Source organism: Pongo pygmaeus, chromosome 13 (genome assembly GCF_028885625.2).
Source record: "Pongo pygmaeus isolate AG05252 chromosome 13, NHGRI_mPonPyg2-v2.0_pri, whole genome shotgun sequence".
Classification (NCBI taxonomy): Eukaryota; Metazoa; Chordata; class Mammalia; order Primates; family Hominidae; genus Pongo; species Pongo pygmaeus.
The window spans coordinates 100,692,395-100,712,420 of NC_072386.2; the positions used below are offsets into that span (position 1 = coordinate 100,692,395).

At 43.0% G+C, this 20,026-nt stretch overlaps 1 protein-coding gene and 1 long non-coding RNA gene across 2 annotated transcripts; one reads left to right on the plus strand and one right to left on the minus strand.

The window, feature by feature from the left end:
• Positions 1 to 1,467: 1,467 nt before the first annotated feature.
• Positions 1,468 to 13,917, minus strand: TXN (thioredoxin). Its single transcript, XM_054500617.2, has 5 exons — positions 13,706 to 13,917; positions 8,683 to 8,787; positions 8,142 to 8,201; positions 2,161 to 2,226; positions 1,468 to 1,671 (listed from the first exon to the last, which is right to left on the minus strand). Exons 1-5 carry the CDS (start codon positions 13,727 to 13,729, stop codon positions 1,609 to 1,611), a joined length of 318 nt encoding a protein of 105 aa, XP_054356592.1. The 5' UTR covers positions 13,730 to 13,917; the 3' UTR covers positions 1,468 to 1,608.
• A 20-nt stretch (positions 13,918 to 13,937) lies between these two features.
• On the plus strand, positions 13,938 to 19,600 carry LOC129043724 (uncharacterized). The gene is made up of 2 exons (XR_008504508.2): positions 13,938 to 14,280; positions 16,695 to 19,600. It is a non-coding gene; the product is annotated as an uncharacterized LOC129043724 (long non-coding RNA).
• Positions 19,601 to 20,026: the final 426 nt, after the last annotated feature.

A 20,026-nucleotide genomic window follows, 5' to 3' on the forward strand; every position in this document is an offset into this window, starting at 1 on the left:
GGGAGGCGGAGGTTGCAGTGAGCTAAGATCGCGCCATTGCAATCCAGCCTGGGTGACAAGCGAAACTCCATTTCAAAAAACAAACAAGCCTAACTGGTTTTCCACTTTTTAAGTTTCCATTTTCTATACAGGTGCGAAAATAACTCTTGTTATCAAAGCATGTACCCTGACTTACCCTTCAATGGTTTCTCATCCCCTCTAGATCAAATAATGCCCTGGCTGACCTAGCCCTGCCACTCTATCGAGCTTTATTTCATGCTCCTCTGATGATTCTACAAGGTACCAAGCTCTTTCTTGACTCAAGCCTTTGTGTCTGTCATTCTCTCTGCTTGAAAGCTGATTCCCTGGCTCTCAGCAGGTTGGAGTACTTTTTATCCATCAGCTCTGTTTACAGTCACCTCAAAGAACCCAGGAACCACCTGATGCACAGCAGGTTCCCCTATTCTTCTCATTACTGCGCCCAGTTTTTGGTTTTGCCTTGTAGAATATACCAGTCTATTATTCACTAGTTTGTCTCTGCTTCTAGAATGTAAGCTGTATGAGGATGAGGGTGTCTTAGTCACAGCTTTATCCCAAGCCTAGCATGATGCCTGGCACATAATAGGCATTCCATTAGTATTTTGAGAGATCATCTAAGTTTGGCATCCTAATTTCACATGAGGAAAGAAACTCAACTAAGGGCCCATCATTTTCCTACTTACTCAGATTGTTGCACTGAGGGCAATGTAGTAGTTAAAGGCACATATTCTGGTACCAGACTTCTTTGGTTCAAATCCCAGCTCCTCCAATGACTAGTTGTGATGCTGGGGAAATTACCACCCTCTGTCTTGTTTCCTCACTGGTAAATGGGGATTATAGTATCTATATCTAATAGGATTGTTACAAAGATTAAATGAATTAATAGAAAGATGATGCCTGGCATATGATAATTCTGCTCTTCATTATTATGTAAACTCAAAAAATTTATTCAACCCCCCAACCCCTTACTGTGCTTAGAACACAAGAAACAATGTTCTTTGAATGATATAACTAATAATTTCCCACAACTTTTACCACTCAAGACAGAACCTATGTCTGGCCTATACAACTAGACTTTCTCAGATACTTCGAGGAGAATCAAGATCCAATCCTCGTGGCAAAACAAACAAACAAAACGAACAAGTCCTTCATGAGTGGACATCAATTTTGGTCATGCTGATCTTTTGGAGAGCATAGAGGATTCACCTGCTAAAACAGAGAATGCTATTTTCTCTGTCAAAAGATAACAAATAACAACATACTACTTTATTGCCTGCATTGCCCCCAACAAGAGATTTTTGTAGCAATACATTAAGGTAGCAATAATAATTTTTAAAATCTTAAAATAATCGGTGGCCTACAAGGTTATAAAAAGTGATTAAGAATATAGGAAAATACATTAAATGACCATTTCGCATTTATTTTGAAAGCTATTCAGACACCAGACGGTTTTAAAAAGTGTTAGAATTAATGTTTTATTGTCACGCAGATGGCAACTGGGTTTATGTCTTCATATTTTATATTTTTGTAAATTAAAAAAATTACAAGTTTTAAATAGCCAATGGCTGGTTATGTTTTCAGAAAACATGATTAGACTAATTCATTAATGGTGGCTTCAAGCTTTTCCTTATTGGCTCCAGAAAATTCACCCACCTGTTAAGAGAATATTGAATTGACATTAGATGTAGCACTGTAGCACTGTTTTATACATAACATATCAGCATAGAATTAAGGAAGAATAGGGGTGGAGGGAAGAAGAGGTATAATTTTATTTAAAATAAACTTCCCTGAATAACATACAGTTCATTTAAGTTATAAACAAAGAAAAAATATCAGAGAAAAGTCAAAAGGCTCAAGTACAAATTTTCTTTTACACAATACTTAACAACAAATGAACTGCCCAAGTCTAAGAAATTCTATGTGCTTTATGATATAAATAGGACAGTTCTAGGAAAGATTGATTTTCAAGTAGATGTCACATTATGTACTTAAGCCAATGAATTTTGGCATATTTAAAAATTCTTAAAAGCAGAACTTGGTGATATGCCTCAATCTTTAAAGGGAACATCACTCCAGTGATTTATTCACTTATACTGGGTTTCCTTTTGCCCAGTTAGAGTTTTAAACGTCAGATGTACGTACCTTTTGTCCCTTCTTAAAAAACTGGAATGTTGGCATGCATTTGACTTCACACTCTGAAGCAACATCCTGGTAGGGAAAGTAGCAAGGGGAGAGGATTAAATACAAGACTGTGAGTACTGAGCTTTGACAGAAGTAATCCAAAACCAGAATCTTTTCCCTGTCATGTACCCCACATTTCCATATGAGGACATTTTTCAGCATATGAAAATTAATATAATGAATATAACGGCAGTACAAAAGCCAAACCGGTTACATTCTCAATGAAGAAGTTTTATTAATATTTACTTCCTTTGACGGGCACATTAACAGGCAGAATATTCAGAATGTTACTAGCATCAGATTACTCCAGTGATCCAATATGCTGTTTAATCCAATCAAATTCTCAACTATTTTAAGTATCATACAAAGAAGAAACAAAAAATTCTGCTACAATTGGACTCAGTATTATAATCTTAACTATTCCTCAGAACTAGTACCTCTTATTTCCTGCTCATAATTTTTCCAGTTTTATTATGAAGGCAGAGTACACAGAATGATTATATATAAAGGCTAAAGTCTAAAAAAATAAAAAACAATTGTTCAAGAACAAAATAATAGTAATCTAAAGGAATAACTCCACCCTGGGTTTACTGATTATTATTATTTTTGAGACAGGGTCTGGCTCTGTCACCCAGGCTGGATGGAATGCAGGAGCACAGTCTCAGCTCACTGCAACCTCCACTTCCCGGACTCAAGCCATCCTCCCTCCTCAGCCTCCCCAGTAGCTGGGACTACAGGCACACGTCACCACACCTGGCTAATTTTTTTTGTGCATATATATATACACATATATATATATATATATTTTTTTTTTTTTTTTGTGGAGACAAGGTCTTTCCATGTTGCCCAGGCTGGTCTGGTCTCAAACTCATGAGCTCAAGTGATCCGCCTTCCTCGGGCTCCCAAAGTGCTGGGATTACAGGTCTGAGCCACCACGCCCAGCGTCCTGCTTATTTTTAATTAAAAATTGATTTGTGAGGCCAAGGCCGGTGGGTTACCTGAGGTCAGGAGTTCGAGACTAGCCTGGCTAACATGGAGAAACCCCATCTCTACTAAAAATACAAAAATTAGCCAGGCATGGTGGTACACGTCTGTCATCCCAGCTACTCAGGAGGCTGAGACAGGACAATTGCTTGAACCTGGGAGGCGGAGGTTGCAGTGAGCTGAGATCATGCCACTGTATTCCAGCCTGGGCGACAGAATGAGACTATTTCGGGAGGAAAAATAAAAAGACTTTGTGGATTCTCAAACCTTGTTGCAGTATCAGAATCACCTGAGGGATACTACAAGTTTCCCCATCAACCCCCATCTTAAACCATTACAGTTGAAGTCGGGCTTCAGGTGACTCTGATGCTCTAACCTTTGAAAGCCATCCTAAGAAAATTGACAAATTCTGAACATTGCAAATTGGGCTAGTTGATCCGTATTTTCTCCTCTCCTAGAAGTGGCTGTTACCACAGCTAAAGATTTTTCTACAGCTCAAAGGTAATTGAAGTAACAGACATTCCTCAACTGTAGAATGCTAAATGAGAACTCTTATAATACCCCATGCTCAACACATTGTTCATGCTATAAGAGGGCAAGGTTTGGAGGACAATACCACGAAACTGGTTTGGTTTGGAGCCCAACAGGGATTGAAAATGTCAGCCAGGCACTCAAAAGAGGACTGGGAAAGAATATAGAACCACTCAGCACCTAAGCAGCAAAAGCTATACAAGACAGCAAGCGAGCAGGCAGGACTGTTGATAACCAAATCATGGAAACCAATGGAGAATTCTCAAGGGGAAGAAAGGCCAGCTACAAACACTATGACGACCTCTAGGATGGTGGGTGGCACTACTGTTGAGGAGTTCTTTCTAGGTAATCTTTACTTTTTCTTTTAACGCTGGACACCTGCTGAACATGAAAGTACAGGTTCCAGTAAGAGGCACAAGGACAGTAATGGCTGGAATAAAAATGGCGAATGTTTATTGAATGCATACTATTGAAAACTCACTCCAAGTAAGGGTCAGAGGGAGGTTACCATTTATAAAATAAGTATCATAACCCTGTTGGCTGTCAGAGAAATAAGGTTGGTTTATCATTTTCAAAAGGGCTACTACTCATACTTTTCTATGAATCTATGGAGGCAAAGTTAAAGTTCCTCAGTTTGTCAGAGGGTCACTTCAAGGTTTTAAAAGACACTTTCAGGCCAGGCACGGTAGCTCATGCCTGTAATCCCAGCACTTTGGGAGGCCAAGACGAGTGGTTCACCTGAGGTGAGGAGTTCGAGACCAGCCTGGCCAATATGGCAAAACCCTGTCTCTACTAAAAATATGAAATTTAGCCTGGTGTGGTGGCGGATGCCTGTAGTCCCAGCTACTCAGGAGGCTGAGGCAGGAGAATCGCTTGAACCTGGGAGGTGGAGGTTGCAGTGAGCAGAGATGGTACCACTGCACTCCAGCCTGGGCGACAGAGTGAGACTGTCTCAAAAAAAAAAAAAAAAGATACGTTCAGGGTGATGAGGGTGCACCAAGCAGACACGAAGGAGGAGCTCTGTCATACAGAAGTCCTCGAGTGCTTTGCACACCTATAGTGCGCCATATAACATTTAGGTCGACGACAGACTGCATATATGTGGTGGTCCCATAAGATTATAATGAAGTTGAAAAATTCCTCTCACCTAGTGATGGGTTAATGCCATAGCCCATCGCATTAGCTGGTGCAAACAAATCTGCGCTGCAATTACATACAAAGTATACCGCTACAGACTGCTTTACCTGTGGAGTATCCATTCTTTTGTTCCTTTACTTTCTTAATAAACTTGCTTTCACTTAAAAAAGCATATCACTACAATTATGGACAGTATATACTACTTGATAATAAACACCTAGGTTACTGGTTTTTGTATTTACTATACTTTCATCATTAATTTAGAGTGTACTCCTACTTATTTTTTAAAAAAGACAGTTACTATAAAACAGGCTCAGGCAGGTCCTTCAGGAAGCATTCCAGGAGAAGGCACTGTTATCATAGGAGATGAAAGGTCCACGCATGTTACTGTCCTTGAAGACCTTTCTGTGAGACAAGATGTGGGGATGGGAGACAGTGATACTGATGATCCTGACCCTGTGTTGGTCTAGGCTAATGTATGTGTTTGAATCTTAGTTTGTAACAAAAAGTTTAAAAAGTCTTTTTTAAAAAAGCTTATAGACTAAGGATATAAAGAAAATATTTTCGTAGAGCTGTACAATGCATTCGTGTTTTAAGCTAAGTGTTATTACAAGAGTTAAAAAATAAAAAAATTATAAAGTAAAAAAGTTACAATAAATTTATTGCTGAAAAAAGAAATTTTAAAAATAAAATTTCGTAAGCATGCAGCGTTTATAATGTCTACAGGTTCTAGGCCTTCACATTCACTCACCACACTCACTGACTCGCCCAGAGCACCTCTCAGTCCTGCAAGTCCCGTTTATGGCAAGTACCTTATACAGGCATACCATTTTTTAATCTTTTATATCATGTTTTCACCGTACCTTTTCTATGTTTAGATACACAAATACTTACTGTTGTGTTATAACTGCCTACAGTATTCAGTACAGTAACATGCCTTACCTGTTTGTGGCCTAGGAGCAACAGGCTTTACCACATAGCCTAGGTGTAGAGGATGCTATGCCATCTAGGTTGTGTAAGTACACTCTATGTGTGCACAACAAAATTGCCTAACATTTCTCAGAAAGTATCCTCATCATTAAGTGATGCATGACTGTACTTCCCAAAGGCAGTAAGAACACCTGTCCTCAGTACAGTATGGTGCATTGCTCTACCTCAAGAGACTGACTTCACCTTCTGTGCTGCAGTCCCATTACCTGTTTAATGAGGGTGCTAATAAAAAATATTCTTATAGTTATTGTGAGGATTAAATGACATAGTGCATGCAAAGGGCTTATCATGGCATCTGGCACCTATTATTACTTTCAAATAAAAATCAAGGCCGGGCGTGGTGGATAATCCCAGCACTTTGGGAGGCCGAGGCAGGTGGATCACCTGAAGTCAGGAGTTCGAGACCAGCCTGACCAACATGGTGAAACCCCGTCTCTACTGGGGTTTTAATTTTGTATAAATACAAAATTAGCCAGGCATGGTGGTGCATGCCTGTAATCCCAGCTACCCAGGAGGCTGAGACAGAGACTTGCTTAAACCCGGGAGGCAGAGGTTGCAGTGAGCCGAGATCATGCCACTGCACTCCAGCCCAGGTGACAGAGAGAACTCCGTCTCAAAAAAAAAAAAAAAAAATCAAGTTGCTATCTGATAGGATCAGTGGCAGTTAGAATTTCTCTATTCCAGGTGCAATTTTCCCCTAGCTAAATTGACCTTAATAGAAGAAATGAGACTTAAGTTTGATTAAAACAAGGAATAAGGATTTTTCACAAAAGTGCAATTACGCTCTTTCTAAAAAAAAAAAAACTCTGGGACACATCTAGAACAGTAACTTAACAACCATATCACAGTCATCATTCATTCATTCCACACCTATACTACATGCAAGGCAGGTGTGCTAGGTGAAGGGCAACCAAGGTGAATTAAGACAGGGTCCCTGATCCTAGGAATCTACTGAGACTAATGGTAAAGGACAGACATAAAGATCATTATAATTGCCAAGATTTACTGAGTACTTAGGGCACACAAGGCGGTAAGTGGAGAAGGGGTGAAGCTCATGACAAGGAGTTAGTCAGGTAGGAAAGGAAAGGACAGGCCAGATGGAGAAGACAGCACAAGCCAAGGCAGGGGTTGCCCAAGGCACAGAGTCAAAAACCAGCTAAGAATACGCAATCTGGGGTTGTTGCACCCTCCCATGTTTAGAGAGCACTGCCATATGCCTGTTTTAAGTGACCCTTCAGCCTTTATTGGATATTCCATGTTTGCTCAATGAATAAGCAACCTTGGGAGGTTGCTGGGGCAGGTCTTAAGGCTCAAGGAAGAGGAGTGACTGGCCTAAGCAGACGCCAGTGAGCCAGGACTGGAAGCCAGGTCCAGCGCCTCTGTTGCCACACTGCACCCCTCCCCCATCGCCTTTCCTTCTCCACTGGGGCAAAGTGAAAATGCTCACGTATCTGTAAAGAGTCCAGAAGTGATACCGCCTCAACAGGCTCTCCTAGGTCTGTGGTCATGTGCTAAGCACCGGATCTACACCCACCATAAGACAGAACATCCTCTAATGGGTAGTGCTTAAGGTCAAGGGCTGGGAAGCCAGACCACTTCATTTTAAATCCTAGCTCAGCCACATACTCACTGAAACTTCACGAACAACCTGTGTTTCAGTTTTCTCATCTATAAAATAGGGATGATGATACCAGCACTCAGGATTAAATGAACTGATACTTAAAAACTACCCAGAAAAGTGCCTGGTATATACCTAGTGCAAAACAAGTATTTGTTAAATAAAACCAACCCTGGAATTTCTTCCAAATTATTCTCTCAGGTAGCTTGGTGTTTATTTGTTAAAACATTTGTGGTTTCTAATTGACTAAAATCAACCAAGACTAGAATAGGCTTGCAAACGCAGGTTCTCATGCTACTGCAAGTTCACAAAGAGCCCTACAAGCGGTCTCATAATTTGGTGACTCCATCGAGCCTATGGATGTAATGATCATAGCTAAATTCAATCTCTATTTATTGCGCATCTCAGAGTGTAAGGTAGAATGTAGGATTTTAGAAAGGTGGGTGGCCGATAAGATTCAGAAGTTTCACTCATTTATTTTTGTTTACTTTAGTATGTGATATACAGCTCCTGATAGCTAGGATTAAGCTCCTAACTTGCCTGCTCTTCTGAGATAGAACTTTTTAGACAGGATTACAGTTCTAGAATTATTTGACATATTTATGGAAAAAAGCACTGTGCAATTCAGAGAAAAAGGCCAATGTGAAAAGTTCAGCAGTATCTCATATTTCCAGCTACGTACCTGACAGTCATCCACATCTACTTCAAGGAATATCACGTTGGAATACTTTTCAGAGAGGGACTGGAAAATTTAAAATGAAAAATCCGAAAAGATTTAGAACTAGGTAATGGCAATCAACATACTCAAGCTTCTTAAATGGAAACTTAATAAAAGTAGAGACTAATTAAAGATCCAAAAATTTAGATCTTTGGAGATATAGATCTAAGAGACATAAATTTTCTCTAAATCAAATTTTCCTTAGTATAAAACAGTTTGGCATAACAAACTCTAAGGCTGGGATTTCAAATAAGGCCCATGTTTCAATGTGGGGAAAAAAAGAACTATTTAAGACAAAATTAACTTCAAAAATTTGTTTTCAATGGGCTACATGTATCAAACCTAAATTATTTGTTATACTACTACTTTTAGACCAAAGATCCAGCCAAAGAAACCCCCCCCCCACCGAAACCAAAATCCTTTAACTGTCTTTCTTTCCTACCGTTGTGACCACCAACCCAAAAAACACAAATCTCTTACAAAGTAGACATTGTTTAATACTCACATGAAAGAAAGGCTTGATCATTTTGCAAGGTCCACACCACGTGGCTGAGAAGTCAACTACTACAAGTTTATCACCTGCAGCGTCCAAGGCTTCCTGAAAAGCAGTCTAACAGCAAAAGAAAAGCTTATATTAAATAAATAGTTAAATATTAAAACTTCAAAAGACTCGACACAATGACACAAAGCACATTCTGGAGGTCCCCCTTTCAGGACCTACCTTTTTAGTGCCCACCCCCCCCCCCCAAAAAAAAATCCCCGAACAAGGCAAATAAAACACTCAGTTTGAAGAAATTCTATACATTGTTGGTAGTGTTGCTTGATAAGATGAAACAAGATATAATGTGTAGAGTATACCGACATTCATGTCCTCATGACTATTTTATAAAATATTCTGAACTGGCTATTTTCTCTCTACACCAAACAAAAGGAAAATAAAAATAGACATTTGTATTAAAAGTGTTTCCATGTCAAGGTTAGGTATATGGTAGATATTCACTAAACACGGATTATGAAAGGGGTCACTGGAAGTCACAAAGGCATAGGATTTTGCAATTGAAACATCACAAGTTACTTAAAAATAAAAGTTGGCCGGGCATGGTGGCTCACGCCTGTAATCTCAGCACTTTGGGAGGCCGAGGTGGGCGGATCACTAGGTCAGGAGTTCGAGACCACCCTAGCCAATATGGTGAAACGTTGTCTCTACTAAAAATACAAAAACAAACAAACAAACAAAAAACCAGCTGGGCGTGGTGGCATACGCCTGTAGTCCCAGCCACTCAGGAGGCTGAGGTAGGAGAATAGCTTGAACTCAGGAGGTGGAGGTTGCAGTGAGCCAAGATTGTGCCACTGCACTCCATCCTGGGCAATAGAGGGAGACTCCGTCTCAAAAAAAAAAAAAAAAAAAGCTATGACTTGATTAAACTCATTTGTCTATGGTAGACCATACGAAAATCTAAAATTTTTTGAATAGTCCAGGAAACTTACCTTCCCCAAACCTCAACACTCAGACATCACTGTTGACATAAGCATAATGGGGTTTCCAGAGTTGACATCACGTGTTTACCAACCTTTGATTTTTGCCCTTTATTTTAAAACTACATCCTCATCATTCATTAAATGAAAGTTTTCGTTCCTCATGAAGGAAATTTTTCTTAGATATTATTTTTCATAAGGAATGCTTGTTAAATTCTCAGTAGAAATGATCAAGAAATCTCTTACCACTAACTTCCCTGAATTATTTACTATCTAGATACTGTAACCCTGGGAACCGAATATTCTAGTTACCAAGGACTCATTTTTGTTTTGTTTTGTTTTTGAGACGGAGTTTCACTTGTTGTCCAGGCTGGAGTGCAAAGGCCTGATCCCGGCTCACTGCAACCTTTGCCTCCGGGGTTCAAGTGATTCTCTTGCCTCAGCCTCCCGAGTAGCTGGGATTACAAGCCTCTGCCACCAGGCCCAGCTAATTTTTGTATTTTTAGTAGAGACAGGGTTTCGCCATGTTGACCAGGCTGGTCTTGAACTCCTGACCTGAAGTGATCCACCCGCCTTGGCCTCCCAAAACAAAGGACTCATTTTAACCACATTAGTATGTTAGTGCTGACCAAACCCAAAAACCAAACCAGAGCAATTAAGATAAATCAAAACATAAATATCTATATCTGAAATCTAGGTTTTCTTCAAGGAAACAATGCTGGTCAAATAGGTTTAATAAAAAATGAACATTCCCTGCCCCCCGCCGCCACAAGAGGTCTCATAAAGAAAGAAATCAAATAAATAAAAAACCAAATAAACAAAAAAACCCAACAAGAAAACACTAATATGACCTCACGTAGTAATAGTTACTTCTCTAGATTTCTAATTTCTACCTCATGTTTTTGGGAAAATAATTCACAAATGGTGTTCCTGAGAAAGGTGGGACAACACTTTCATAAATTTTTTAGTTATGCAAATCCCTGAACCCCACCTCTAGAGGTGGAGACATGGGGAGAGCTGCAGCAGGGTACATAGAAGTATAGCAATTGTTTTTCCAAATCATCACTGATTGTTTCAGATCAATTTCATTCAAAGCCTTCCCTAATGTGATTTTCAAGAAAGTTAAACCAGGCATCCTTTATTGCAAGATCCAGGTAAGACAGGAAAAAAGGTCAAGAAATGCCAATGTCTGGTTGAATAGACATTTTTGTTTTTTTAACATGATTGACCCTCATTAAAAACTCGAGATTACTTTCAAGAGGGAAGGTATTTCAAACATACTCAAGGCTTTTCCAAAACAGTTCTGAATCAAATTTAAGCACAAGTACCTAAAATTCTGAAAAGAGGCATGCAACAATAACTTTTAGCCTAACTGAACATGAGTTACACCCCACGTATGTGCAGGCTTCATATACAAATTCTCTTCTGATACTTCTAAACGGGTATCAGCTTGAAAATTATTCAAGATTGTATTACTAAGAAGAATCACAATTTCTAGCTCCCAGAAACTAACAGGATTAATAAATGTCTCCATCACTGACACCAATAATCTGGGGGAAGCAAAACAATGTAGTTGGGGTAAATAGCAGCAAGAGTCTAAGATCTCGTTGCCTAAACATACCTACTCTGAGGGTAATAATCGTGAGTGGTTTCTGAAGTACTTAGCCAAATGCCCTGTAGATGGGAGTTCAATAAATGGTAGGTGTCATTTTTTTTAAAGAAGTGTTTATTTCTTCCTCATCACATTTACAATCAATTGGAAATTCCATTCCTCTCTGAAATAGATCCCAGTTGGCCCTAAAGCACCAACAGAGTGCCTCAGAAACAGAATTGTTCTGAATGGCGAATGGTGCCAATTTAGCCCATCAGGATGAAAATGTAACATGTATTCAACATTTACGAATAACACGCTGGGCGTGGCAGCTCACGCCTGTAATCCTAGCACTTTGGGAGGCTGAGGTTGGTGGATCACCTGAAGTCAGGAGTTCGAGACAAACCTGACCAACATGGTGAAACCCCATCTCTACTAAAAATACAAAATTACTGGGCGTGGCAGCGCATGCCTGTAATCCCAGCCATGTAGGAGGCTGAGGCAGGAGGATCGCTTGAACTCGAGAGGTGGAGGTTGCAGTGGGCCGAGATCGCGCCACTGCACTCCAGCCAGGGCAACAAGGGCAAAACTCCATCTCAAAAAACAAACTAACGAACAAATAACAATCAAATTAGTGTAACTTTCGATCAATGACTTTGGATTGTTATTTTGAGGATTAATTGATTATCAGGGCCTTTGGGCCCCAGGCTGTAGTGCTTTTTTAAAAGTTCCTGTCACCCTTGTACACCTTTGTCACTGGTAGAGGAGGAAGGTGCCACCATGCTCTGACAACTGGGAGGACTAAACTGTGTGCTCCAGAAATCCTAATCAACTTTGTTTGTAGTGTCTGTTTTTTGTGACAACTAACATAGACCACTCAAAGGTCTTCTGGCTCAGTGGAGGGGGTTCTTAGCAGTTGGGTTATACTGAGGTTGCCAGACCCGGGAAAACAGAATCCCAGCCCCACTCCCTTCCCCAGGAATGGACTAATAATTTGTCGCACAATAGGTGCTTGGAAAAAAGTATATGAAAGACAATTCACTACTAAGGATCTTTTCAACACATGAGGGCTGCTAAAATGAGAATCCCACTAAGAAAAAACTGATTGAGAGGAAGATAGAAGATGACAGTGGCAATCAACATATGAGAAAAAAATACTGAGAGTCAATAATAATCAAAGGAACAAAAGGATCGGGGACACACTGCAGACACACTTCTGTTTCCGAAGCCCACCCGGCACCAAACAGGTCAGGGCACCCGAGGTGGGCGAGGACCCGCCCTCCTCTGCTTCCCGCAGGTGGGGAGGAGTAATCGCAGGGTAGGCGCTGGCGAGGGGTCTTCTACCGTTCGAACAGTATCAATTTCCTCCACTCACTTTTCTGACGCTGCATTTAACAAGTATTTCTGGAGTGGCTACATTAGACTAGACACTGCGCGTTAGGCTCTGGGTTTCCCAGTCTAGAAGGTTTTAGGCTTGCAATAACTTTCAAACATGGGAAGGCTGTTTTGCCTTGGGCATTTTTAAGAGGACAAAACAACGATCGGGGTACCGATAGGTCGGCGAGCAGGCAGCAGGGCGCGGCTGCTCCCAGGAGGAACCCTGGCTCCAGCAAAACCTACCGACTGAGGGTGAATCATGGACGGGCAGGGCAGCCGAGGCCCCCGGGCTCAACCTTGGGGACTGAGTCATTCCAAAGCCACTGCTGCCGGAAACGCGCGCTGCGCCACAGGAGTCCCGTGGGCGCGGCCCGGACCTCACTTCCTCGCGGTCACCTGGGGCCCTCGGGCCTCCTGGACAGACCTGCACGTGCCAGGGGGTCTCCAGCCGCAATCCGCCCCCTTAGTGCGGATACAGCACGCGTCACCTTTGGGGCCGGGCATGGGTGGAGGCAGCCGGGGGTCTCCGGCCTAGACCCGCTCCCAAGGGAGATCACTACCCCCGCTGCGGGTGGATCACTTCACATACGGAAAGGCAGCGGCGGCCAGCGACCCGTGCCTTCTGCAAGGGCCCTCCCTATCCTTGCCTGGGGCCTGAATCTGGATACAGAAGGGGGGCCAAGGGCGGACCCCTTCCATTCCCTCATCTTCCTCCAGTCGGGGCTGCCCGGACGGGAGGGTGCAGGAGGCGCAGCGTGGGGACCCCTCACGCTGTCTGCGCTCTCACATCCCCCGGGCGCTCCCCGCGTGCGTGCAATCCCCCGGGGAACAGGGTGCGAGAAACGCTGGGCACCACCACTCCGCCCTCCAGGGGACCCTCGTCCCTCTCCTCCCTTCCCCCAGGGCAGGCTCCACCGCCTCGGGCGCGCCCAGGCCGCTGCTTCCCTCAGTCCCAGGCCGAGACGCCGCGTCCCTTTCCCCTGGCGATGCAGAGGGGCGGCCTCCGCACCTCCCGCCACCGCCTTCCCCAGTTACAGAGGCCGCGCGCGGCGCCGGCGCCCTGGCCTTCCCCGGGAGCGCGTACCTTGCTCTCGATCTGCTTCACCATCTTGGCTGCTGGAGTCTGACGAGCGGCTGTAAGGATCGATGGAAACGGATCCAAAGCACCAGACAGAGCTTCAAGACTCGCTGCTTGCTCTCTCCCTTTATAAACTGGCACGCCCGGCGTGCGTGTGGCGGGGGCGCGCGCGCCCGCCCGGACCTCCGCGCCCGTCGCTGCGCCCCGGCCACGCCCCGCCCCTGGAGCCTGCGAGGCGGGATCGGGGCGGGGCTGGCGCAAGCGTGGGGCGGAGTTCCAGGGCCTCCGCTCCTGCGCCCCCAAGCCCAGCTCGCACACCAGCTGGAAGTGGGGGTCAGCTCTATGCGTGACGGTGGGAGGCGGGGAGACGGACAGTCACCCCCAGAGACACAGGGTCCCTCCCGGGTCACCTGGGGATGCGTCCGCCGGGCCTGAATCGAACACGCCCACGATCGAGATGGGGACAGTCCTGGGACCGCCCAGGCAGGGCTGGATTCCTCGGAAAGGCCCGCCACGCCGGGGCCTGCCCAGCCCCGTGAACCCCACAAAGTGCTGAGTAACGATGACCGGGAAGTATCTCGGTGTGTACGTCCTTGCCTCCTCTCCGGAATTTACCGTGACCGTTCTCTTCTCTGTAACCTCCTTCTGTTCTTTCATTTTCACTGCTGAGCCCGCTGCTCCAGCTTGACACAGCGGTTTAGTGCGGTAGAAACGACTGGGGGACTGGTTGAGCTCTTGACCATCAGACAGCTGCGTGTGAGATGGAAGTGCCACCGGGTTGAGCTCTGCAACTTAGTTACGCAGTTGTGACCCTGGAAAGGTCCTGACCTCCTAAAGTCTCAGTGTTTCCTTCTGTAGAACGGGAATCATGATGGTCTCAATCTCACGGTGGTGGTATTTTGAGGGTTAATAGTGCTTGCAAAGGACCGTGCTTGGCACATAGTAAACACTCCATAGATAGTTCTTACTATTCGGTGTCTTGCAGGGACTGATTGGGCCTGGCCACCTTATACAGCATTTACAATAGCACAGCACGCACATTTGTGTGAGATTCTTCTAACAGAGGCAGACTCCTGGAACAGAAGTCGGAGTTTGCATTGATCCAGGAATGCCTGTTGCAGGTTACGTCTGGCAGGGCTGGGGATTGTGGAAGGTGGGTATGTTAGCTGGCCTTGTGGAGCCAGGAGGGCCTGTCAGCGGCTGGAAGTGGAGGTTGAAAAGCTGCTCACAGGAACGAGAGCCAGAAGGCTGGGAGGGAGAGTCCCAGGTCTGTATTTTCAGAGCTGAGCTGTTCCCGATGAAGCTGCAACTAGGTGTGATTGCCTAGGGGTGGTGATACTGCTGCCTGGCTGCCCCCTAAAACCCCTGGCTTCCTTCTTTCACTCTTTCAGACAGAGGAAGGGAGGAAACCAGAGGTTTTGAATCTATTGTGCAAAGTTTCGAGGGGGCTGAGGAGCACGGAGCATGACTATGGATATAGGCAAGGGATACATTCGAAAGACAGCCCATAGGGAGGGAAGACAGACTGCCCTGAATGCAGCAATGTTCCCAAAGAGAGGGAGGAGCTGTACGGAGCACCCAGAGCAGAATCTATAACCTGCTTTTCTGCTGCTGGGTTTTCAGTTCAGCTGCATCCCAGCTTCCTGACTTTTATCTGTTTGTTGGTGAATTTGCATGGGTGATAACAACAAATCATTGAGTTCCAGGAAGGGGCAATGCAGGCCATCCTCAGCTGACTTCTCTCCAAAGACCTTCCAAATGTCCAGTGACTCAGTGAAGGAGGTACTCCCTCTCTCCCACCTCCACAGAACCAATGCAGAGTAGATGTGGAGGATGGTACAGTTATAAGGAACTGGGAGGCCAGTCTGGACGCTGCAATTTGACTCCCTTGTCCTCATCCCTACTCTACCACTTCATGACTAGGTAACTCTAGGCAAGTCTAAATAGCCTTTTTGTGCCTCAGTTTCCTTATCTGAGAAGTGGGCATAATAATAGCTTGTGCTATTATAAGGGTTGAGTTAACTAAAATATATGTAAAATGCTTAGAACCGTGCCTGGTGTGTAGTGAATGCTACATGAACTATGATTATAGGCTGTTAAATGAATGATGAGATCCATCTGGAATGATGGCAGAGCTAGGGTGGAAGGAGCGACTATAAAACAGGTGTCAGTCTTAAATGAATTAAGTAATGAAGACAATAGTAATGAACAGTGAGCTCTGTAACATAAGCCTCAAAGGAAAAGGCCTTTTTTTCCCTGCAAGGAAGAAAGAAAAGTGGGCTGGACCTGGTCCCAAGGAGCAGGTTCCCTGCAGTTGTGGCAAGGAGGTGATGTTCTTTGAGGAGACTGAGGTACAGGGGAATTATTTGGGACTGCCCAGAGAGGAAGGGTTCATTTGTGCAGAGAAATGTGGAGGCTCTGTGTACTAGTCAGAATTTTCAGTTGCAAGGAGAAATTCTAGCTCAAACTGATGTAAAGCAAAAAGAGAATTAGTAACTCAGATTAGCAAGAACCCCAGGGGCCTAATGATGTCACAGGGCACCATCTCTCTTAGTTTCATTCACAAGTAGGCACTCTATGTAAGAGTGGAATAGGCAGCTCCAGACTTAGGTTCTTACTAGTTTAGTATCTCTACAGGAAGAGTGTTCCTCTTCCTTGTTCTTGTAAATGTCTGAGAGGCTGACTTTCACTTTCATGGCGCGGTAAGGGATTATTAGCCTTGCCTGAAGCTTTGGGCTAAGAGTAGGGAAAATCCAGGGGGTTACCAGAAAAAGGGGAGATTGCTGCCGGACCAGCAAAAATGATGTTTTTATGTCACCCAGAAGGGTGGAAACATGTAACAAGCGTGATGGGCCTGCTTCAGGCCTGGGCCAGCTGAGTCCAGCCTCCACATGGGACTGGAGAACTGGGTCAGCTGTCTTTGTTTGGGTCTCAACTCGAATTTGAAGAAAATGCAATTGTAGGATTTCTGAAACAAGTTTTTCTCACATCCCAGGTGTCTCTGAGTGGTTCTTGACCACCTAATTCATCATAGCCAAAGGTGCTCGATGATACTGCACGTTCCTGGACCACACAGACAGACATACAGAATCAGTCTTTTGAGGTAAGTCTTTGTAATCTGCATTTTTGAAAAGCATCTCAGGTGATTGGGTACACTAAGATTTGATGAGCTTTGCCATGGGACCTTCAGAGGGAGGCCAGCATTAGTTAAGCTTCAAGACTGTGTCTAGCAAGACAGTTGAGATGGAGACTCAAAAGAGAATGTGGTAAGTGACATAAAATCAGGAGCTCGAAGTACTACAGTAAAAAAAGTGGTAGAAGGAAAAGGAACAAATTAACCTGGGTGGGACAATCATTAAATGCCAAGCCTAGAGCTGGGTGTGTCTTATCATTCCTCTCAATATCCCTTAGAAGATAGACATTATTTTTCCTATTTTACAGAGAAGGAAATTGAGATTCAAAGAGGTCACCTAGTCATATCCAATGTTCGCTAATTCTTATACTCTGTCCATGAAGGGTGGGAAGTATCAGCGCAGTTTTCAAGCCCATCTGCATACATTAAGTACCCCTCATTTCACCAGTGAAAAATATCTGACATCCCTTATGCTAATGTTCTGTATATTACAACACATCAAATGTTAACTCTTTAGATTGTAAAAACTAATTTATGCATAAATATATATCACACTTCAATTGCCAAGTATTTTAATGTAAATTTCAGATAATGTAATAACCCCTGTGAGTAACCTACCCTGCACATCACTGCTCCTTATAGCCCTTAATTTGGTCCAGTGGTCACCCTTGCTGCCCCCTTGAGCCCTTTCACCATGTAGCATGGAATCATCTGGATTCAGCAAGCACCACTGTATTCCCAGATGTTTCTTTTGCTTTAACCGAAAGTTTTGCCCCTCTCAGTGTATATCATTGCATGACATACAATGTTCCACGTATGTCACGGCCAGGCGGTAAGGCAAGTGCTTCCCTTTGCTGCATCCAGTTTCTTTCTCCTTCCAAAATCCCACAGATTTTTAGAAAGTAAAAAAAAATTTTTTTTTTGAAAGAAAAAGGAAATTGACCTTTACAGCATGCCATAAAATTACTTAAAATTTACCAAGGAACTCCTGGAAGAAGACATTAGAGATAATCTTTGCAACCTTGAGGTAGGCAAATATTTCTTAGGCAGAACACAGAAATCACTAGCTATAAATGAAAAAGTTAATAAATTTGGCTTCTCACAACACACACACACACACACACACACACACACAAATATGTGAGGTGATGCATATGTTAATTAGCTTGATTTAGCCATTCTACATTGTATACGTATATCAAAATATGTTGTACACCATCAATATATACAAGTTTCACTTGTCAATTAAAAAATAATTTTTTAAAAATGGGGGAAGCTAGCAGTCTTGCATCCCCTGTGAAGGGATGTATGCTCTAGTGGGTGGATTTTACTTTATATTAAGTATTGTTATAAGTAGTTAGATAGGCATGAGTGAGGCAGGAGAGGGCTCTCCACCCACCCACTAGGAATGTCAGATGACAGTTGGACAATTATCACACCACCACTCTAAAAACGATAATGTGGCAGCCTACCCAGGGTGCCAGGGAGAGGCCATTTCCTGGTGATCCACAGCGGTTAACATTAAAGTGTTAAATGAATCCAGATGCCCGGGAGGAGAAACTGCCTGGGCATGTGCACTAAGTGACAAAATGGCAAAATAAGACATTCCAGGCAGGCTCTTCCCGAAAAAGGGAAGAAAGTCTCAGATAGGCATGCATATGACTTCCTAAACACACTGTGTGTGCTCAATTCCCCAGGGTAAGGGGGCAGGCACTAGGCAGGCAGGCAGCCCACCCTGAGGGAAGAATCATGGGAAAGAGGCAAGCCTATAAAGTCCTGAGATGAAGTCGAATTCTCCTGAGGAGGCAAGGACGAAGTTGCTGTAGATGTGTACAGATTCGCTGCTAATAATTCAGGGTAACTTGGATCTCTTCCACTTGTAACACAATCATCTAAAGAAAATAAAAATAAATAGAATAAATTATAAAAACTAAAAATCTCTGCTCTTTGAAAACCATTGCTTAAAAATAAATGAAAATGAATAAATAAATTTCTCCCAGTCTGTGACTGGAAGAAAGTATGCTCAATACATACTTCTAACAAAGGACCTACATTCAGAATGTATAGGGATCTGTTACAGCTCAATAATGGGAAGACAAATAACGGGTAAAAACATGGCAATAGATTTGAACACATACTTCTTAAAAGAAGATATATATCAAGAGGCTGAGGCAGGAGAATCGCTTGAATGCAGGAGGTGGAGGTTGCAGTGAGCCGAGATGGTGCCACTGCACTCCAGCCTGGGACTCTGTCTCAAAAGAAAGAGAAGATATATGAATGACCAGTAAGCACATAAACAGATGGATTGCTCAACATCCGTAGTCACCAGCGAAATTCAAATTAAAACCATAATAAGATACCACTATGCGACCTCTAGGCTGGTAAAATTAAAACAAAACAAAACACACACACACACAGACACTACCACATGCTGGCAAGATTGTGGACTCATCGGAAATAATTCATACTTCACTGGTAGGATTATAAAATTGTACACCCACTTTGAAAAACAGTTTGGCAAGTTTTGTTTTTTGTTTTTGTTTTTAATGAAGTTAAACACACATTTACCATATGACCTAGTAATTCCACTTCTAGGCATTTACCCTCCAAAAATTAAAACACATGTATACAAGGACTTGCATATGAATGTTGGGAGCAGCTGTATTCATGATAGCTCTAAACTAAAAACAACCCAAATGTTCACCAACAGGTGAAATAATAATAAATGTGATATGTCCATACAATAGAATACTTCTCAGCAACAAAAAGGAACAAAATGCTTATATACACAATAACATGAGTAAATATAAAAAGCACCGCTGAGTGGAAGAAGCCAGACACTAAAGATTGTATGAACTCATTCCTAGGAAGTTCTAGAATAGGTAAGTCTATAGTGACAGAAAGTAAATCGATGGTTTCTTGGTGTTGGGGTGGGAGGATTGCAGAAAGGCACGGGAAACTTTTTGGTGGGAAACTTTTTGGTGATTACGTAGGTCTGTACATTTTCTACACCTCATGGAAAAATGCACTAAAAAGAAGTACATTTTATTATGGATACAAATAATACCCTCAATAAAGTTTATTTAAACTGTAAAACGTGGTCTTTGAATAATCCTGTCTAGGCACAAAAACCATCTGTAAAGACATTAAAATACATAAAGACATAAAAATATATAAGGCAACAAAGATAAGTT

Coding starts and splice junctions, on each gene's coding strand:
- TXN (XM_054500617.2), bottom strand. CDS start 13,729: ATGGTGAAGCAGATCGAGAGCAAG. Junction 8,202..8,682: donor TGATCAAGCCTTTCTTTCAT/GTGAGTATTAAA, acceptor TAAATTTTCCAG/TCCCTCTCTGAAAAGTATTC. Junction 2,227..8,141: donor TAGATGTGGATGACTGTCAG/GTACGTAGCTGG, acceptor TTTCCCTACCAG/GATGTTGCTTCAGAGTGTGA.